At 57.7% G+C, this 21077-nt stretch overlaps 6 protein-coding genes across 6 annotated transcripts; 4 read left to right on the top strand and 2 right to left on the bottom strand.

Annotated features, from left to right (window-relative positions):
- Positions 1 to 342: 342 nt before the first annotated feature.
- On the top strand, positions 343 to 2658 carry GLRG_08654 (PHD-finger domain-containing protein; the record flags this gene model as incomplete). Its single annotated transcript, XM_008099204.1, has 3 exons — positions 343 to 1547; positions 1614 to 2458; positions 2537 to 2658. The coding sequence occupies 3 exons, from the start codon at positions 343 to 345 to the stop codon at positions 2656 to 2658; spliced, it is 2172 nt and encodes a 723-aa protein (XP_008097395.1).
- Positions 2659 to 8461: 5803 nt separating this feature from the next.
- On the top strand, positions 8462 to 10467 carry GLRG_08653 (leucine Rich Repeat domain-containing protein; the record flags this gene model as incomplete). Its single annotated transcript, XM_008099203.1, has 2 exons — positions 8462 to 9011; positions 9086 to 10467. The coding sequence occupies 2 exons, from the start codon at positions 8462 to 8464 to the stop codon at positions 10465 to 10467; spliced, it is 1932 nt and encodes a 643-aa protein (XP_008097394.1).
- Positions 10468 to 11499: 1032 nt separating this feature from the next.
- GLRG_08652 (uncharacterized protein) lies at positions 11500 to 12708 on the top strand (the record flags this gene model as incomplete). The annotated part of the gene is made up of 2 exons (XM_008099202.1): positions 11500 to 11519; positions 11667 to 12708. The coding sequence occupies 2 exons, from the start codon at positions 11500 to 11502 to the stop codon at positions 12706 to 12708; spliced, it is 1062 nt and encodes a 353-aa protein (XP_008097393.1).
- Positions 12709 to 13635: 927 nt separating this feature from the next.
- On the bottom strand, positions 13636 to 15584 carry GLRG_08651 (uncharacterized protein; the record flags this gene model as incomplete). The annotated part of the gene is made up of 4 exons (XM_008099201.1): positions 13636 to 14047; positions 14152 to 15260; positions 15330 to 15460; positions 15536 to 15584. The coding sequence occupies 4 exons, from the start codon at positions 15582 to 15584 to the stop codon at positions 13636 to 13638; spliced, it is 1701 nt and encodes a 566-aa protein (XP_008097392.1).
- A 1241-nt stretch (positions 15585 to 16825) lies between these two features.
- Positions 16826 to 18382, bottom strand: GLRG_08650 (RNA recognition domain-containing protein; the record flags this gene model as incomplete). Its single annotated transcript, XM_008099200.1, has 3 exons — positions 16826 to 17808; positions 17864 to 18295; positions 18352 to 18382. 3 exons carry the CDS (start codon positions 18380 to 18382, stop codon positions 16826 to 16828), a joined length of 1446 nt encoding a protein of 481 aa, XP_008097391.1.
- Positions 18383 to 19174: 792 nt separating this feature from the next.
- GLRG_08649 (uncharacterized protein) lies at positions 19175 to 20028 on the top strand (the record flags this gene model as incomplete). The annotated part of the gene is made up of 5 exons (XM_008099199.1): positions 19175 to 19267; positions 19340 to 19410; positions 19503 to 19641; positions 19732 to 19816; positions 19931 to 20028. The coding sequence occupies 5 exons, from the start codon at positions 19175 to 19177 to the stop codon at positions 20026 to 20028; spliced, it is 486 nt and encodes a 161-aa protein (XP_008097390.1).
- Positions 20029 to 21077: the final 1049 nt, after the last annotated feature.

Here is a 21077-nt window from a genome sequence, read left to right as displayed (position 1 = left end):
CAGCCCGCGGCAGATACACTGAGGTCCCCCAAAAGTGCGTCGGATGGATGACGGAAGATCCCGAGGCGTTCTCTCTTGATTTTCCTCGCGCACTCCCCTCTCCCACGCCCACCATTTTTGCACCTCCCAGGCCACCTTGCTACAACGGTGAGAATGCCCTAGGCTTCTTCAGTATCATCTTTCAATTGTGCAGACCTCGTCTTTTGCTAAGACGGGACCCCTTTACTTTTTACCCGTCCGTTCACGACAATCCACCCGTGGCACTTCGCTGCTGCGCCAGGTCTTCGCTTCCTCTCCCACTACTTGGACAACTCCCCGCGCGACACGCCGGCTGAAGTTGCGATGAAGTCGGCCAAAGCACCGTCAGGAGACACTCCGTCAAGTAGGAGGTCCCAGCCTGTCCGACAGACACGTACAAACCCACCGCGCGTCTCGTCAGGCCTTCGTGGATCTGCCAACGGGCGGGACTCTCTTGCTGGCGGCACTGCTTCCGACCAGCCCATCGACATCTATCCTGCGATAACCTACTTCTCCGATGCCATCGCAGCTCTCCCGAAAGAGCTTGTCCGACATTTCACCCTACTAAAAGAGGTCGATGCCAAAATATTCGCTCCCGAGGATGCGCTCTTCAAGCTCGTCGACGCTGCCATGAACGCACCCCCTCCGCAGCCCCGACCGGCGAACGATACGTCCAGTAGTGTCGCGCCTGCGTCAGCTCCAATGAGTGCGCAGAACAGCTCCAGCGGAGGTCGTCTCGGCAGTCAAGCTCCCCCTCCGGCATCCTCGACCGACGGCTCGTACACGACATCCATCTACGACGCCAGCAACTTCCCGAGGAGACAGCTGTTTCGACAGACAGCTTACAAGATCCAGGAGATGCTCGGCTCGTTGGAGGAGAAGAACCACGTCATCTCGACGGCGAATGACGCCCTCCAGAAACAGCTCTCCCGAATTGAAGACGTCTGGCCGTACGTCGAGAACGAGTTCAGCGACGAGGCGAAGTGGGGGAGCACTTCGCATTGGGCATATCCCGAGAACAGGGCCGCAACTAAGGCGGCACACACGGAGCGTTCGCGTCGCGAGGGTGCCGCAGCCATCTCTGCCGCAGCCCAGCAGCTGGCCGAGGAGGCCGCTGCCAGGAGCGAGTCGAGGAAGCAAGCCGTCCAGGCCAAGAAGAGCCAGAAGACGGCGCCTCAGGAATCGGACTTTGATGACGCCGAAGGCCGCAACAAGCCAGAAACAGCCAAGAAGGGTCACGGAGGCGGTAAAGCGCGCAAAGCGGCCGAGACCGCTGCCAGCGTAGGGTTGGGTATCTCAACAAATGGCGCCTCGAACGGGACGGCCCCACAGCCCAAGAGGCGCAAGGTCGAGAAGACGCCTAGCGGAAACAACGCGACGGAGCGGGCCATGAGCACTGTCTTCGGGGCCGCTGCGTCGTCAAAGGCGAAGACAACAAGCCCTAGGGAAACCCCAGCGCTAGAAGGCGGCCAAGGCGGCCCGAAGAAGCGAAAGGCCCTGCCGACGGGCACGGGAGTTGCCAAGAAAAGGTATGTCGTCCCGCAAGTGTTTACTTGGAATCCTTTGTCGTCGGTGTCTGACTTGCACATCAACAGCAAAAATGGAGTCGCCGGCATGTCTCCATCGGTCGCCTCCTCTCCCGTGATGAGTACCTTTTCCGACGCCGTGTTGCCACGCGGCTCTCCCGCGCCGACAGTCACCCCCGTACCTCCCGCTCCCAAGCCTCCCACTGCTTCACGAGCCAAGCAGAGTACGACGCAAGCGGCGGTGGAGGGCGGGAAACAGTCTCGGCCGCCATCGTCCGCCTCGGCCAAGCCGAACGGTTATGTGCCACCGCCGACACCGGAGGCAGCACCTCCGGCGCCGTTGCCAAAGCCTGTCGTCGAGGCCAAGCCTGTTGCCAAGGAGCCTTCGGTACCGCCTGCGCCGGAACCTACGAAAAAGGAGCCTGAGCCAATCGAGACGGCCATCAAGCCAAGCATACCCGCGGCGAAGCAAAAGAAGGAAACACCGAAACCCGAAGAACCGGAAACGCCCAGCGAGACGCCGGTGCTTCAGACGGTAAACGCCGCCACGGTGACGAAGAGTGGACGAGCCAGTAAGCCATCGACACCAGCGATGGCTACGTTTCAAGAGGCAGCAAGGCCAAAGTCGGCGCGCAATACGGAGACCAACAGCACGAGCAAGCGGAAGAAGAGCAACATAATGACAAACAGCAAGGCCATCAAGACGGCAGACCAGACGGAGGACAGCGAGGACATTGAAGACGCGGAAATCCAAGCTGGCAAACGCAGCTACGACTACACGGAAGACGAACCGACATATTGCTACTGCACCAGCGTGAGCTACGGCGAAATGGTGGCTTGCGACGCAAACAACTGCGAACGGGAATGGTTCCACCTCAACTGTGTGGGCCTCAAGGTTGCTCCCAAGGGAAGCTGTAAGTGTGATGATGCCCGTCGCATCTCTGAGAAAGAAGAGAAGAAAAAAGAGTTCGAGAGGCTAACCTTGGACACAGCGAAATGGTACTGCGAAGAGTGTCTGCAGCGTTTCTCGAAGCAGGGCAAAAAGCTCAGCCACAAGTACAACGTGCTACCGGACTCCCTGAACATGCGCAAGCAACGCGGCCCCCAGTATTGATTGGGCCGAGCCAAGCCAACAGACACACGTGTGGCGTTTTAGGGACATCGGCAGGCACGAGCATGTTCTTTCGAAAGCGGTACATGCCACGATTCTATACGGCGTTGGTTTTCATTTGGCCACCTGGCATGGAAGTCGACGCAATGCGGATTTGTCGACTCCTGGATACCTTAGCAGCATCGGGATGGAAGAGTAAATCAACAAGGGGGGAGGGGCAACAGTACATAACACTAGGCTGCCCCGTTGGGAAATGGAGTAACAGTACATACTGCCGGGACGGTAGAGGGCGTACGGTGTTGCGTGTGATGAGTTTGCTGGGCGTGCGGGCAATGATCTGGGCCGATATGAGGAAGGGAGGTTTTACCCCAGTGGTTTAGGGATGAGTATTGGCCACCTGTCTTTTTTTTTTTTTTTTCTTCTTCTTCTTTTTTTGCGTGAACCCGTACCGGGGTTTGGTGGACCTGCATCTAGTTGCGAGCTAGAGCCCGAGCAGCACGAACGTTTCCATTGAATGAGAATTGCATGTCACGACTACTCGAATATCAAGGAGGGAGGGAGGGGAGGGCCTCCCCCTACCCCGCCTTCACCCCTTTTCCCACCTCTCCCTCGTCCGAAGGCTCTCATTTTGGCATTTAGGCCGCGGTTCCCCGGTGTTTGGGCCCGACCGGTTTCAACTTGGTGAATCCGGGGAAGCTGTGCCGGGTGCAAGCAGAGAGAGAGAGCGTTCTGTTTGCATGAAGTGGTCGAACCTCTCTCGTTTGTCCGAGAAGCGGACGGGAAATGTGGCCCAGGAAGGGGATGGAAAGGGGGAGGCTTTGCACACGTTTGTAGGTTCCAAACACGATGTTGGCACTGGAAGGAAAACAAACCGTCCCGTCCAGGCTCCGACGCTGGGGAGAAGTGATAGAGACAAGATGAGAAAGAGAGAGCTCCTTAGGGGAAGGATATGACCGGCTCCAGTTGTGCGTTTGGGAAGGGCCTAGGTAAGACTGAGGGATGCGACTCTCAGAGCAAACCGAGCTACCTAAGGGTCAGGGTTTCCCGGGGAAAGGGTTTATTGGTGATGAGGAACCACACTTCCCTCCTGGTTCCCCTTTTATGATGGCCGTCCGTCGCCTCTTTTTGGCACTAGTAACCTAGGTACGAAGTAGAGGCGAGAGAGAGAGAGAGAGAGAGAGAAGAACTAAAAAAGAGAGTGTGCGGTTGAGCCGCCTTTTTTGCGTGTGCGACGTGGAAATGGGTTGGGTGTCGGAAGAAGCTCGGGGAGTGTGACAAAAGGGGGGTGGGGGGGTATGGTGCAAAAGAGGAAGGCAGCGGCGAAATGGGCGCCGTGATCTGAAGCTGGGGAATTCGGTATGAGTTGCTTTGCCCATCCGAGTTGGGATAGAGACTGACTGGACCGGGGGGGGCGCTGGGCCTTTTTTTCTTTCCTTTTTCTGTTTCCCCCCTTCTCCTTCCGTTTTGGGGGAGAAAATCCGGGGTAGGTTTGGCGGGCTGTGAGTGGACGGTGCCTGCCAAGGGGAGAGCCTGTGTGTTGTCACTTTGATGGCAGCGGGACAAACTCGAGTTCGTTTGGCTGGATCCTCCTCCTCCTTCCCCTCCTTCTCCCCTCGTTGGAGACAAACTAGGCCCGCTTGCTTTGATGGTGTGGCCGTGCATCAAGTTTGTCAAACGATGGACAAGACACACACACACACACAAGCCAGGTACGCCAGCTTGATGGAACCTAGTATCTAGGGCCAGGGCACCATCATATGGACGTTTGTGTGTTTTAAGGGGAGGGGGGAAGGAGAGGGGTGGAAAGAAAAGAGCGGATGGAGGGTTCAGGACGCAGGAAGGGGTTTCGACAGATGCTGGTCGTCTCGCTGTGTTTTCTTTTGCGCGCGTGACCTCAAAATTCCAAGGGGGCGGGGAGGAGAGGGGAGGGGCTCTTTATTACTATGACTAACACGCCGCGATGCAGTGGTCATGAGAAACTCGACGGATGTTGCAAGGGGCCTGGCTGGCGGCACGTGGTTGGGGCATCGTGCCATGTAGGGGCATGGATGCAGACATTTCTCAACTAATGACTACTACGGCAGAATGGTTGTGTCGGCGTTCGGACGGCATTTTCGTGTGAGGTCCTCGCAAACTGGCGTCCTTTGGTTGGCCCTGTTTTGGTCACAATAAATATTAACTCTGTCCCGGCAGGCACAAGGACCGGGGGGGGGGGGAGGAATCGCAAAGTCTATCTAGTTAACAAGTCTCTTCCCCATCCTTGAGTTGAGTACCTAGGTATTGGAATGTGGGGGGGAGGGGTAGGTACAGAAGCGAGAAAAGTTAGGCTCGAAACCGACAGGACGGCACGAGGCGGCTGGTCTCGGTCTATCACTTTTTTTCCTTCTGTTTTCTTCTTCACTCCAGTTTTGACTATTTTTATTTTATTTTTTCTTATCCTCCCGTTTGATCTTTTTTTTCCAGGGTGGATAATCTGGGGCAACAGCACGCGGCCCATCCGAGTGAGCTCGAACCCACCCAACCGGATATCCGGCAGGGGTGTCGGGCACTAAGACTCCACTCGTACCTTTCTGTTCGACGATGAGACGAGACGTCCTCTCTGCCGTGCTCACCTACAACTCTCAGGCCTCGTTCTCGAAAGCCTTCGTATATGCGGCTTGGGTGAGGAGGGGGGGGGAAGCGCAGGAGGGAGAAAGCTCGGAGCTGGGCCATGCCCTCTTGACGACCATCGGCATCCATCCATCTACCTATGCCGGAGTTGCTTGGCCTGAGCCGGGAACGCCTTCCGGGGGAACAGGTCCACCCGGTTCTCCCAGCTCGGAAGGCTGCGTTGCCGCTCCAGACCCGAAAATCGCTTGCCCTGGACACGTCTCATATACGCACAGCCCGGCTCGCGAGCTGAAGAGAGGTCAGACGACCCTCCCCCGTGGTCCCCGGCCCAGGTGGGTTGGATGCCAAGCATGTCATCGCCTCGACTTGTCTTCTCCCCAGCATCATTCCTCTCGCCCGATATGGCAGCGTTCGGTTTTGCGATGACACTCCAGTAGGTATTTTGCTATTTTTCCATGGCGACCAGAGGGGAACAACGGGCAACCCAGTCCGGATCGGACGGTCCATCCGACAACCGGGACGGACGGACGCCTCGGGTGCGGTACTCCGGTGGTGGTGTCGAGTCTTGAAGGTGCGACATGGCGGTGTCCCGCCTGGCACTAGGTGGCTCGGGGTTTGAGATGCGGGGCTAGGCATTACAGCTAATGCCGAGGAGAAGTCTTTTGACGGACATGTCTCGGCGGGGTGTGTTGGTGAGTAAGTGGTTAAGTGAGTACGCGAGTGATTGCGTGTGCGGGCGTGTGTGCGTGCGAGACTGTGCGTGCGAGAGCACATCAGTCGGGACGGCAGGGGAGATCAGCACACTTGTCGTCGACGATCTGGATGCTTGGGCTCGCATATAGTGGTGTATGCAGCTGACTGATTTTTCTTTTCCGTCTTATGCGCCTGTCTCCTCTGACGTTCTTGTCACGACATGGTGCAGTTGGGGACGGGGAATGCGGCAGTACCTCCCCCCCCCCCTTCCCTGAGCTTGGATTAGGTGATTATTGGCCGCCTCAGATGTTCCCATCTCGCAACGTGAGTCAAGAGAGAGGAGAGAGAGAGAGAGAGAGAGAGAAAGAAATACGAAAAGGTTTTCCCCCCCGGGTTTCCATTAGTCCACGTTGGTATCCATTACGTTTCCGAACCGCACCTCGTCGCCTCATTTGATCACCTCCCCAGAGCCAGATTTCCCGACACTACCTAAGCATGGGCAGAACACGGCAAGCCTGTCCAGCACTCACTCAGCTCGGCTTAGCGCTGGGGCCCTTGGCTGCGCTGTTGCCGGTTTCTCGTTCATTCTTCCTGTGGCAGTCAGCCAGTCCGGTTGTAATGTACTTGTATTTTCCCCCCTCCAGTGATGGAATTGGATCGCCCCGGTTACCAAGAACGCGCCCATGGCCCTTGGACTTGGACTTGGACTTGGCCCTAAGTCTACCTCCCCAGTCTTTTTTTTCCTTATTTTTTCTTTTCTTTTCTTTTCTTTTCTGACAAGCGATCCATCTGTTGTATTGTGGCATGCTCCTAGGTATAGCATGCATGGCCTTTTGGTTGCTCGTCATCATCTGCACTTGGCATGATTTTCCGTTGCCGACGCACGGCCTCTCCCCCCGCCAGCATTGGCGAGGATGACCATGACCGCACACTATCTACATAGTATATACACTATACTCGGTCAGGTGTTACGGCCTGTCCGGCGAACTTCGGACAAGCAGTGGCGGAAGATGGACATTCCTTGACACATTCCGCGCGGCCGTGGTTCAATCATCGAGCGAACCTCAGCCATGATGATGCCGTGCTTCTTTGCTCATCGGCGGCTGGCCCCAGACTCTACACACACGCAAACAGACAGACACACACACACACAGGCACACAGGCCATTTCTATTACGAAACCCCCGTCCAATGGCAGCTTGCTTGCCGGCCTGCTTCGTGCGTTGCCAGCACCTTCTTTCTCCTGTGGCGGCTCGCCCATCTGGCATCCCATCCCATCCCATCATCCCTCCAACGTAGAGTTTGTCCCTGAACCTAGACCCCGACCCCGACCCTGACCCCGATCCCATCCATCCAGGGGGTGTTAGACAACGGAATCATTTGCAAACGCCGTCTCCCGTCCGTGAGCACGAGAGAGGCATGTCACCTGGGGGGCGTGGCGGTGGTGGTCTTGGCCTGGTCTGGCGTACCGTATGTATAGTGTACACCACCCGTGTCATGTCCTGGGACTGACCAGGCCCCGCCTCCATCATGGATGAAGCTCTGGACGCTCATGTGACGAGCCAAGTCTCCATTCCTTTGTTTCCATTACCCAATTTTTGGCCAAGAGTAACTCTTTGCCTCTTCTGCTTGCTATAATAATCTGCGGCCAGCGCGCTCATACATACAGATACATACACGCGCCCGGCTGCTAACGCGCATAACGATCGCCCACAATTGCCTGCCTCTTGCCATACACTCCCAGTCGTCAGTCCCATCACCATCACCACCATCGGCCAGCCCAGTCGCGATCCGTCGTCGTCGTCGTCGTCGTCGTCGCCGTCGTCGCTCCCCTCCTTCGTCACACTTATATTTCTACTTTTTTCGCCCCTGGTCTTTCCAGTCTCACGCCCAGTCCGTCTACTTGGCAATCCTCTCCAGTTCTCCCCCCTCCCTCTTCCGACAGACCTGGTATATCACCTCAACGATTGCGAAGAGCACGTCTTGTCTTGTGCCACGCACACCCTCCTCCTCCCCCGTCTCGAATCGTCTCCCCCAAGCTGCTCGTCTCGGTCTAGTAACATCACAAATTGATTGAGGCTGGACCACCTGAACACGCCAAACCACCATCTTCCCCGCATCACCACAATTTCCTCTTACCTAAAAGCCCCGGTCTTTGACTAATAGAAAAAGCCTCTTCTGGCTTTGCTCTGTTGACGCTATCGGACCCCGGCCTTTGCTGCTTGTCTTCTTCCCAACTCATACAGCTAGCTCCTACTTCTGCGCATTGCCCATTCCATTACCGCTTGGTACACCTACCCGTACCTACATACCCTCACTTATCCTGTTCCTCCCGCCTGCTCAGGGCTAGACAAACAATAAGAGGGACAAACGTGTGTGCGTGTGTATGTGTGTGTGTGTGTGCGCGCGCGCGCGTCTACTTTTTTTGTGTGTCGCACAAACAATTGAAACAGCAAGCGCAGCGGCCCGCGGACCTTTGAGGTCAAAGTAGAGTTCCCGCAGCCATGGCAGCTTCGCGACCTCTGCAATCGCAGACCTCGTCGTCCCAGAACCACACCCCCCCAGGAGCTGCTCCGACAGGCCACAACCAATCTCACACTCTGACCGAATACAAAATGGACAGCCCGGAGCCGCACCGACCTGCGACCCCAGAAAAGAATGGCAGGTCCTCCTTCTCATCCATCCGCGAAAACGACTCGGACCTAGCCCAGACCTTCACCTCCTCCAAGGTCTCTTCCTACGCCGAGAAAATAACCTCTGCCGTCTTCGAAGACTCCCCCTCGCCTGTTGCCTCTCCTTCCCTCGAGATGGGCGAAGTCCAGTTCATGCCACCCGTCACCCTGCCCAGCAGCAGGCTTCATGGCGGCTGGTACCCGGCCTCCAGCTTCAAAGGCTGGAAGCAAATCAACGTCAGGGGCAAGACGGCGAGCAGGAGCTTCAGCGACCTCCAGGCCTTGCACCTGGCATGGAGCACTCCCTCGCCGTCTCCCAAGAGCAAGAACGAGCGCGGCAACGGCCGTGCGCCCATGGAGAGTCTCCCCCTCGAGATACTCGGTGAGTTGCCGTTGCTGCCTACCTATTTGTTGTAGACTCAACAAGGGCCGGCCGTCTGACTGACTCGGGTATAGGATCTATTATCGAGCTGCTGGTTCTCGACATCCCCCCGCCGTACGGCACCGCGCGCCGCAACGTCGACCTGATGTCTCTCCTGCTTACCTCCAGGACGATCCATGCCGCGACCCTGAACACCCTGTACAAGCACATCACCATCCCTCACTCGAGGATCTTCCGCAAGTTTCTTTCCAACATCACGACGCACCCCGCCTTGGGCACCATCGTGCGGCGCATCGACTTCAGCCACTTCAACAACGCGACCCTGTTCGCGTCCGTCAGCGAGCGCAAGGGCACCCGGAACCTGACGGCCGAGACGTTGGTGCAGTGCTTGGAGCTGACGCCGCACCTCCAAGAGTTCCTGGCCATGGAGCATATCGACGACGACCTCGGCGTCGAGGTGCTGCAGAAGCTCTTCTTCGACATGCCCCGGCTGCGGGCGTTGGACTTTGCCGGGTGCACGTCGCTCGTGTTCAAGAACGCCTTCACGTCCCTCGTGGCCATGGACTGGCCCGAGATGCTCTCCATCACGCGCCTGTCGTTCCACAAGTGCCTGACGCTGCCTTCGGCGCTGTTCGAGGAGATGCTGCCGCGCCTGGCCGGCGTCACGCACCTGGACCTTGCCCAGACCAAGATCACGGACCGAGCGTTGCAGTCCATCCCGAAGACGGCCAAGATCACGCACTTGAACATTGCCAAGTGCACGCTGCTCACGGCGCCCAACGTCATCAACTTCCTCGCCACTCACCCGGCGGTCAGGAACCTGGTCTACTTGAGCGTGGCCACGGACGCTCGGAGCCACCAGCTCTTGGATGCGGATGACGTCTCGCAGCTCATCCCCGTGCTGCCCAAGACGCTCAAGTCGCTGAGCCTGAAGGGCAGCCGCATGGACGAGGAGCACATTGCGCTTCTGCGGCCCTTGACAAAGTTCCTCGACGAGCTTGCCGTCGGGCGTGGCCTGGATGTCAATGCCGCCGCCAAGCTGCTCGAGCCGGCCGACGAGAAGAAGGGGGAGGAGGAGCAGGCGGAGGAGCCCCACACGTTGCGGTACCTCGACCTGTCGGACCTCTGGGGCAACGAGCTGGACATTGTCGATCTCTTCTCGAGCCGAAACTCGCTGCTGAGGCCGAGCTCGATGCCACTCGAGGTGGTGGAGATCTCGGAGCAGTCATTCAAGAGCCTGTCTCGGAACAGGGCGCTGGAGCGCATCGGCTGGTCCCTGCAGGAGATCGGAAGCCGATGCTGGATGGTCCGACTACAGGACCACAGCAAGGGCCAGGACCGCGGCTACCGATGGTGGAAGATGGGCGCCGACAACTGGGGAATGCGCAAGATCCCTGTTGCGCGCGCCGAGGTCGGCGGCATGTACGGGTCCTTTATGTTTGGGCGCAAGCTTTGATATGTTTGCACGCAACAGACTGCGCTCTTGGTTTCAGGGGAAGGCGCAGCAGCATTTTCATCAGCAAACCCGTCGACCATCATCAGCAGCATAGTTTGCCCCGTGGTTTGCTTTGTTTTATCTTTTTATTTTTATTTTTTCCTCTTCTTTTCTTGCGAGGGATTCCTGGGGTTTTTACAGTTTTGACACTTCTTTTTTCTTCTTTCTTCATCACTCATCAGGCGGCGTTGGGATATACCACAAAACCAAAAAGTACTTTTGTTTCGCGGATTTCGGAGTGGAAGCATGGCGCCGGTCACGACCAACTCGGAGCTGCGACGGGCAAAAAAAAACACAAGAACAAAAAACAAGGCGAGATTTTGACGGCCTCTCGACATCAGTACAATACAGAGAAGAGACAGAGACAGAGATGGGGGGAATTCAGAGAAGAAAAGCACTGCAAGAAGCGACGATGGATGACTGGCTTGGATGTACGTTAGTCTACCAAGGAGCAGTAGCATAATCCGTAATCGTTATGCTTAGCGCGGTGCGCCAATGAAATGCCGGTGATGACCTACAAAGTTCTGTCTGCCGGCTGCTGTCGCAAAGGTTGAAATGATAACAAATGAAAGAAAATAAAAATAAATAGAGAAAGAAGCTCCGGCCCCCCCCTCCAGTACCTGCAGGGAGGTACATCATTGTGCCGTCATTCCTAGCCAGCATACCCCTGCGCCGGGAGCAGCTCCTAACTTAGTCGCCCGGGCAGGATGTCACCTTAGGTAAGCCGCATTCAAGCTTCTTGGCGGGAAACTCAACCCATCTTCTGCGTCGTGTCCTACACTATCCGTAGGTAACTAGCCTTACGCGCTGACCTCCCGGAAGACTTAGGGAGAAAAAAAAAGGAAGATAAAAATAAAGGCCAGTTTGTCAGGCCTTGTGGACGCGCAAGCTCGAGGACGACCGGCTGCTTTTTGAGGCTTGCTTCCCTTACGAAACACCCTGTCCCCGTGCACGACCTGCGTGTCGTTGTCGTTGTCGTCGTCGTCGCCCATCATGGCCTTTGGCTGGGCAGAGTAAGTAGTAGCCACATGTCCCCCTGCTACCCCAACTACATCATCGCCCGGACCCAACATCACCATCACCACCACCACCACCACCACCACCACCACAAAGCAAACCACACGCACACAATCACGTTGACGAGGCTAACGGCGCGCCAGGATTCGATCTCTGCTCCTCGTCTTCGGCCCCATCCTCCTCCCGAAAGTCATCTCCGCCTACAAATCCATTCGCGATGCCTCCCGCCATAGCGCACAGCCCATCGCCCCTTCGGCCCCCGTCGCCCGCGCGCTGGCCATCCTGACGGGCGTTGTCCTCGTCTACCTCGCCAAGTCGTTGCCGCCGTTCGCGCCCGAGAACGTCTTCGCCCTCACGCAGTCTCGCCTGCAGATCCCCGTCGACGTGCTCTTCAACCGCCTCTCCTCCCTCCGGCCCGAAGGCCTGCTGTCGGCCGCCGACGAGCGCCTCCGCGCTCGCTTCGTCAACCTCGAGTCCCGCCTGCTGTACCTCCACCTCGGTCCGGACGCCCTCGCCGACTGCCCCTTCTGCAAGTCCGAGGACCCAAAGTCGTACTTCTACTACGCCCTGCCCGCCATCATCCTCCCGCACCTCGTCAACCTCATCATCCTCGCCGCCGTCACCTCCTCCGCCGTCACCGGCCGCGACGGCGCGCGCTGGCGGCCCCACGCGACCATGGCCGCCGCCGCCCTCGCCTTCGCCGACGCCTGCCTCGTCAACTCGTACGACTACTCGGCCAACTCGACGGCCACGCGCCTCCAGGACCTTGACTTCTTCTACTGGAAGACCCGCGCGCTGCGCCTCGTCGGCCTGGCCGCCCTCGACGCCGGCATCGGCGCGCTGCTGTTCCTGAGCGCCACCCGCCGCGCCTTTGTGCTGCCGCCCTCGGACGCCGAGCGCATCGAGGCCGGCAACCGCGCGCTGACGACGGTCAAGAGCAAGCTCAGCGCGCTGGGCATCGTCAAGAACACCGCCCTCCGCGACGAGGAGCTGCGCGCCCGGAGCCAGGCCTACTGGCTGCGCGAGGGCCAGATGGTGCGCGAGGCCATGGAGGAGCGCGAGGTCGTCGAGAGTGTCAACGACGCCCTCGAGAACCGCATCAACATCCGCCAAGTCACGGCCGACGCGGAGATGTACACCGAGGGGGTCTTTAAGCTGCCCGAGGGGATGGCCCAGGCGCAGTAGACTGGGTGTGTGTGTGTGCGTGTGCGAGTGTTTGTCGATGGAACAGATGCATGCATGTGTAGAGAAGAGGTTCGAAGCATCACCCACTTACTTTCCTTGGGTCCCGGAAAGCAGAGTATGTACAGTTAGGACCTCTGCTGGCCGAGCCGCGTGGCCGTCCGGAGAGGGTAGACTCTCCGAGAAAGTCACAAAGGGGGGCGGCGGGGGGGGGTATATATAAATAAACGCGCCACGACGACCCGGAAGTGAAAACTACGTTTTTTTCCCCTCCCCTTTCTTTCTTTCTTGTTTGCTTTAAAACACGCCTCTCTGGGCTGATGGTGAAATCCGTCCACCATAAGTGTAATGGTATCCCTTTGATCAACCGTCCGACCGTCCGTCCGTCCAACACGTTTCGCGCTCCCTCCCTCCCGACTCCAATCGTACAACTCTTCGAGTCCCGGCCCCCGCCTGTTCTTAACATCTATAACTCAAGGGGGCGGTGGGTGCTAACCCCATCACCCCCTCCCCTTTTCTTACCGGTAGAGAAAGAAAAAAAAAAAGAAAAGAAAGGAAAAAGACGAAAAGAGGCGGCCGTTGAATAATACTGGCCGCTCTCGGCGCGCCTGATAATTGCCCTCTTGTCCTCCCCCGCGTGCCTATGTCTCACTTTCACCGAACGCCAGAGCAGGTTTTTTTTATGTTGGTATGAACATACGTCTTTTTTTTTCTTTCTGTGTGCGTGTGTGTGTGTGTTAGGAAGAGTGTATGAGAAGTCATGGAAAGCTCTGGTATACCCAAACCCTCTCGAGGCTCTGCCTCTTCCCCCTGCCTCCCTCCCTTCCTCCCTTGTGACCACCGGTCCCGCCCCTCCCCGCCGTGAAGACCCGTGGAGAGTGCTCACTGGTTAGACGACGGCACCGCCGCACCGTACCACGACGGCCTCCACTATCCGCCGCCCCGGGTGTCGGGCCTCGTCGCGCCCGTCGCCGCGCTGCTGCCGCTGTCCTTGCGGTCGCGCGGGGTGGCGCCGCCGCCGCCGACGATGGCCGAGTCGAGCCCCTCCTCGGCGCTGCGCTCGAGGAAGCCCGCCCACAGGTCCGCAAGGGACTCCTTGTTGGCCGACGTGGGCGTCTCGGAGAAGAACTCGGCGCTCAGCGAAGGCGTGCTGGGTGTGCGGTGGAAGGGCGAGGGCGGGAGGCGCAGGTTGCTGGACGCGCCGGGCCGGGCGAGGCCCGCCTGCTCGCGCTGCTCGTCAGTCCAGTTGAGGTAGCCGGCCATGACTTGCAGGATCTGGAACCGCTTCGGATCAGAGCGGTCCAGCATGAGGAAGTGGATGAGGTGGTTCGTTACGACTTGTCTGTGTGGAGAGAGAGAGAAAGGAAAAGTTAGCGGGGCGGGGTCTACGTGGCAAGAATAAAATAACAAAGAGTACCAGGAAAAGGGGGAGGGGGAAGGCCGCACCTGTCGACGTTGTCCTCGGGCTTCGTCTTCTTCAAGTACCGGAGGGCCTTGGTGAGGTGGTCGTTGAGCACGATTGCCTCGTGCCGTAGCTTGCCAATCAGGAGGTTCTTCTCCTTGACCTCCTTCTCGAACGGCGCCGTCCGCTCGAGCTCCTTGGTGAGGTTTTCCTTGGCCGCCTCGGCCTCGGTGGCCCGGGAATCCGCCTCGTGCACGAGCTTCTTCATCGCCTGGAGCTGCTCCTCCGATGTCTCGACCATCTCGCGCAGCTCCCGCTTGCGCGCGTCCTGGATCTCGCGCAGGGCCTTTTGCAAGTTGTCGATGACGTGCGACTGGTTGTCCCGCTCGGCCGCGGCGCTCTCGTAGCCGTCCCGGAGGTTGGCGACCTGCTCCTCCAGCTCCGACACCTTCTCGGCCAGGCTCTCCTTGACGGAGCGCTCCTCCATGGCGATCACCTCCCACTCGCCCATGGCGTTGGTCGTCGTCTCCACCTCCTCCTTGAGGCTGGCCACGAGCCTCATCAGCTCCTCGCGCTCCTTGACCCAGTTCTGCTGGGACAGGTTGCTGCGGCTGCGCAGGCTCGTCGCCTCGCGTGACGTGTCCTGGAGCTCCCCCTTGAGCTTGGCCACCTCCTCTTGCGATGCCTTGGCGTCATTCTGCAGCTCTTCGTTTTGCGACTCGAGCTCCTCGATGCGCTCCTTGGCCTCTTCCAGCTCGGCGCGGTCGCGCTTGAGCCGCTCGCCGAGCGTCGACTTGAGGTGGTTGACGCGCTCGAGGAGTGCCTGGTAACTCTCCTCCGCTTGCTCCTTGGCTGTCGACGTCTCCTCCAGTTCCGACTTGAGCTGCGTGACGGTCTCACTGTGCGTCTCCTGGATGGTCTCCAACTGCTTCCGCAGTTGCTCGACCTCTGACCGCAGCGCCTCTCGTTCCTTTGTCAGCGCGTCCAGCTTTGCCGTAGCGTCGGAGCTGGCTGGCTGGTCCTCTTCCCGGGCCGCCTTCTCTATCGGGGGGTTCGCGTGTCCATTGCTGGTCGGTCGCTCGATGTGGCCATTGGCCGTCGTGTCTTTGTCGGCTGGCTCGTCGGGCCCGGCTTCTTCTGTGTGTGTAGAGGCCTGCGATGGTATATATGATTAGACACCTGTTCAGTGGAGATGGCAGGGGAGGGATCAAGGGAGTGCCACCTGCACCGGGGCTTCCGGTTCATCATCGCCATCCTCAGCATCCTCGGGCTGGGGGTCTACGCTATTCGTCTCTATGGGTTCTTTGGGGTTGTTCGCATTATTCTTCTTCTTCTTGCCGCCCTTCTTCTTCCCTACAGGTGGTGACCATCCGTGTTAGCCCATTCCATCGCATCATTTTGGGCGAGGACGGGAACCAATCGACGAACCTGAAGATGCGTTTTGGACCGGATCAGTAGAGGGAGCGGCGGCCGACATGATGACTTCTCAGATGCATCGGGAGGTGGGGTATAGCCCTTTGAGCTGGTGGGCGCGGACAGGAAGCTCTACTTTCTTGAAGGGTCGGTCGTTAGGGGAGGGCTGCGAAATGTCGACAGTTTGCAGCTGGCGGGTGTGTATGTACTTACACCACGTAAGCTATAGGTCGCAAATTAGCGAGCGTGTTCACTTGCCACGCGGGAGGTGTAGGTCCTCCGGGTCCCCCCACACTGGTCGAGGGGGCCCACAAAGCATGCCGCCGATAGCGATAAGCTGGGATGCACCCGCTATAACCCTTTACCGCTGAGTGTGCGAGTGCGCGAGTGCCACGGGTCAACAGCACTCTTTGAACTCAGGCTGTCAAAGAATTGATTCCCTAAACGATCTTTGGTTGTTTTACCCTGACTGATGGTGATCCCAGGTCATACCGAGGGAGTAGTAAGCAGTCCCGGGCATGAGCTATTACGGTGTTCGAAGCATAGAATCACCATGTGAAACGGCGGCTTGGACGGCTGGTCTACTGACTAACACGAGCCACGGTAGAAATAATCAACAATAGTCAGCCAATACGATGATCGGCAATTCCGTGTGATCCCCATCTGTCATCGTCTCTTGGGTCGTCGGATGACCCTATACGAGCTGCATGACATGACAGAGGCATACCAAAGTACCTAAGGTACCTAACCTACCTGTATACGACATGCATCCCCACGGCGCAGTACGGGATGCAAGGTAAGGTGTGCCGCGCTGCGTATGCTGCCAACTGGCGCAAACCTCGGCCGGGCGGCGGGTCCGGCGGGATTAGTCACCCTTATCTTATCGAGCGACGACCCCATCAAGAAGGGTCTGCTCTGTCTGGAAATTTTTCCCTTTCTTCCTTTCTTCTTCACATATTTTACCCTTCGCTGAAATATCACTCGAACAAGCGCATCTTCCATTGACTTGTTCGTTTTTGACGCTGAAGCAGACCGATATCCGCCTTTTATAATCCCGGTGCTTGCCCAAATTCTCATGAATTTCAGATGGGTGCGACGGGTTCGCTATGCGCGTACATGCTCTCATCCCTGATGCTACCTATGTAGATGTACACATATATGTCCATGTTTTTGATCTAACTGTACTCCCGAACGACGAAACGCAGTAGCATACCCTATGAAGAACAATACTTTTTTTGATAAATGGTCAGATAGACAGAAGGAAGAAAAAACACTTCGTAACGAGGGGATATTATTAAAGAGCCTCTAAGCCTTGGTCTTTCTCCGGCCCCCCTTCTTCGCCTTGCCTTTGGCCGACTTGGGCGTCTCAACCGCTGCGACCTCCTCCACGGCAAGCTCCTCCGCGGGCTTCTCCTCCTCGAGCGCCGCGGCCTCGATCGCCTTGGGCTCCTCGGGGGCGTCGACCTCCATCGGCTCCGGCGGCGGCGCGACGGCCTCCTTCAGCTTGGGAGCCGTGAACTCGTACCCGATCTCCTTAAGCTTCTGGGCGCGCTCCAGCCTCTTCTTCTCCTCCTTGGACACCTTGTGGGTCCAGCCCGACTCCGTCCGGGGCTTCGCGACCTCGCCGGCGGCGATCTTGGACCACGGGATCTTCTTGAAGCGCTTGTTGGCGCCCTTCCAGACGTCCGCGTGCAGCTGGTCAAGGGGGACGGTCTTGACCTTGAGGATGTGGCCGAACAGGAGGTAGTTGTCCATGGTCTTGCAGACGACTTCGGCCGTGCTCTCCTCGGCGAACTCGATGAAGGCGTAATGCTTGCTGGCGCCCGTCTTCTTGTTGCGCGCCAGCCTCAGGCGGTTGATGGGGCCGAATTGTGAAAAGTAACCCTTCAGCTCGTGCTCGTAGAAACCGTGGGGCAGCCTCGAGATAAAGACGACGCCGGGCTCCTCCTTCTTGCCGTTCGTCAACTGCTTCTGCTTCTTGGCGTGCTTCGGGACCTTGCCAACGTCCATGCCCTCCTTGAAGGTTCCGTTGCCCGCGGGCGCCTTCTCGGCGTCCGAGTCGAGGCCAGCAGCGAGCGCCTGGATGTCGGCGTCAACCTCGTCCGAATTGCCGCCGTCGTCCAGAGCAACGACAGACTCCTCAGCGACCTCGGCGGCCTCGACGACTTCGGTGGCCTCGGGCTCGGCCTCCTTGACGGGTTCGGGTTTCGACTTCTTCGACTTGGCGTTCGCCTTGGCAGACTTCTGCTTCTTCGCGGCGACAGGGGATGCCTGAGCCTCCTCGGGAGCTGCATACGCCGCTCGTCAGCCGATGCGCACATGTGACATTATATCTAAGCATACCTTTACGCTTGGTGGCCTTCTCGACCTTCTCGACCTTCTCAATCTTCTCGGCCTTCTCGGCCTTCTCGACCTTCTCGACCTTCTCGGCCTCCTCGACCTCCTTGGCCTCCTCGACCTCCTTGGCCTCCTCGACCTCCTTGGCCTCCTCGACCTCCTTGGCCTCCTCGACCTTCTCGGCCTTCTCAACCTCCTCGGCCTTGGCCGTCTTCTTGGTTGTCTTCTTGGTCGTCTTCTTGGTCACCTTCTTGGGTTCGACCTTCTCGACCTTCTCGGTCTCCTCGACCTTCTCGGCCTCCTCAACCTTATCGGCCTTCTCGACATCCTCGACCTTGGCCGTCTTCCTGGTCGTCTTCTTGGTCACCTTCTTGGGTTCGACCTTCTCGACCTCGGTCGTCTTCTCCGCGGTCTGCTTCCCGGCCGCAGCCGTCGCCGCTGTTGGAGACAATTAGTTACTTGCACAACATTCACGCAGGATAGACCAAACTTACATCTGGTTCTTGGTCTCAATTCGGGGGCCATTTTTGCGATTTTGCTCTGGTAATTGTTGTCGGTCCCTGGAAAAGCAGTGGTCTCCACACACGACCGAGTACAGGCGCGAAAGCAAAAAAACTAAAAATTTCCTAGATTCTGCCGCCGCGACACTGAGGCGGTGAGGTTGGAGCCCCGCTAACGCGCTGCTCGCAACCGCCCAGGCTAGCGACTTTTTAGCGGGGGGCATCGGTGCTGAAAAAAGCGAGAGGGCCATCACCGGCGCTAACCTTAATTGTGAAGCGGCTGCTATCGACTATAGAGGCTCACCTATGAGCCGCACTTCCCATGTTGAAGCTGTCGATGCCTACTTTTTCTAGCAAGAACCGCGAAGCCTCAAGCTGATGAACCGACAACGACAAGAACCGTGAATCTCATTCCGCAGTCAGCGCTGTCTGGTCCCAGCCCCAGGCTCAGAAGACAGCCATCTCACACTTACCGATCCCGGAACCACAACGATCCCAACAACACTCAGCGCAACGAACCCGGAGCTGGTCGGAATTTCAGGTCCCATAACAGAATAGAGCCGGCCACAATCGGTCATTTATTAGCAGACGGATTCACGAACGGCTACTTGGGAGAACCTCTCTCCCCACAGCCCTTGGGCCCTGATAGACGCTTCCTGGTCTCACAGCCTACTGCGCTATTCCCCCGTTGCTTCAGTGCTTCTGCTTTCGACAGTCTGAGGTTCTCAGCAGGCGTCGTAATCGGTGCTCAGATATTTTTCTGTCAACAACAGACCAGGACCGGGTCTCTCAGACACGGAGGATCGAGCTCATCAATATGGCTGACAATCATATCGAAATGACGCATGCTGAGATGTGGGATGACTCCGCCCTCATAAATTCATGGAATGAGGCGCTGGACGAGTACAAAGTGAGTGATCCCCCTCCACCTCTCAGAATGGGCGACGGTTATGTTGTGAGCAGTAGCTGATGGTCCTGGCAGAAATATCACAGCATCCACGCCAAAGGAGGCAAGCTCGAAGACGGTGATCTCCAGTGGGAAACAGAGCCCCAGTACGGCTAGCCCTACCCCTTGAGCATCGCGGAAACCATCCCTAGAAGGGGGAGAAAAAAAAAAAACCTCTGACATGTCATGATCGCCGCAGGACCATCGACGCGCAAACGAAGGCGGCCGATCAGCCAGAGATCGTGGACGACGATGAGGGAGGCAACAAAACAAAGGGGGCGGCTTGCAGCAGCACGGATGTAAAACAACCCATTGCCCCATCCTCCTCTCCGCCCCAGGTGAAAATCCAGGCAGATCAGAAAAAGCTTGGCTTTTTTCATTCATGCGTTCTGTTCACGCCCACTAACTTGTCCCCTGCTCGCTCCCAGGTTCAAACAAACCCAAGCGGCGTGGCTACCGCTGAGGCAATCCCAGGTCCTGCGACAACAGGCCCGCAAAGCCTCCTCGGCACAGGTATGCAGACGCTCCCGGCGGTCGATTGAATGTTGGTTGGAATGACAGCGGCCGCCCTCTCTCCCTCCTGGATGGAAGGATGGAAGAAGCCGAGACTGACCATGGAGCTTGCAGTACAAGACGAGGGCCTGAAAAGACTCTTGATGTCGTGGTACTACGCCGGATACTACACTGGACTGTACGAAGGCCAGCAGCAGCAACAATCCAAGTAGGTAGACAGGCTCCGAGGATCCGGAAGAACGGGGCTGAGCGGCATCCTGGGGGGGCCTGCGACTGGAAAGCAAGAAGCTGTGTGGGGAATGGGGTGAGGTTGACGGTCTTGAGGGGCGGCTATGAGAGAGCCTATCTGATCGGCACGCGGAAGGGCGAGTTCTGTGACAAGATCCGTTCCATCGTCCGATGATGCAACGGCGCCACACGGTTCCTTGTCTGAGGTTGGCCGTGGCATGTGTCACACGAACGCCAGTGGCAGCTAACGAATCTTACAACACCACCACTCTGGCCTTGCCGTGCTGTCCGTCGTCCCTCTTGCGCACCAGCCTTGGAGGGAGGAAATTGAAGTACGGTTGGGGGGAACGTGGGGCCCAAATGCAACCTCGTGGCCGGCGACAGACAATTTCATAATAATTTAGCGCGCCTTTTTTTTATCCACAACCGCTGCCCAAGAGGGCGTTTTGTTTCACCGCCGGACCGGGTCTAGGGCTTGGTTGTTTCTCTTGAGGTGTGCACCCCGGCAGTTTTTTTTAGTTTTTTTTTTACTCCTTCGTTTCTCTTGACATGCACACAAAATCGGGCTTTCACTGCGCTTCTACTGTAACCCCGGGAAATGAAGGGCAGGATGAGGCCACGAGTCTTTGAGGCCGTACCTAGACATAAACATGGGGAGCCAAGACCTGACAAGGCAACGGCACATCCGGCTCGTCCGGCTCAGAAGAGATGACACCGGCCTAGTGATGAGGCCGGGGGTGCTTAGTGAAGACGGGGGTTTCTGGTCGTTGTTTTCTTTCATTTCTCTCCTTTCCCAATTCTCGGAGGAGCATTGATCGGAAACAAGCTGCGAGGCATTGCGATAGAAGAAAAACGTGGAGTTGCAGGCGATCGATCAGCGGCTGCGGACAATTCCAGGCCCCGTTTTCGGGCGTGCATTTGACGATCGTTTGGCGCACTCCTGCAATGTGAATGTTTCTCGACGGATGATGGATGTATTGATGTCCGACAAAAACTGCGACACCCACGGCGTTGGTGCTTCCCCCCTCTCAGA

Source organism: Colletotrichum graminicola (assembly GCF_000149035.1).
Source record: "Colletotrichum graminicola M1.001 genomic scaffold supercont1.40, whole genome shotgun sequence".
NCBI lineage: Eukaryota > Fungi > Ascomycota > Sordariomycetes > Glomerellales > Glomerellaceae > Colletotrichum > Colletotrichum graminicola.
Note: the sequence above shows the minus strand (reverse complement) of the source record. Positions and strands in the feature narration are given on the sequence as shown.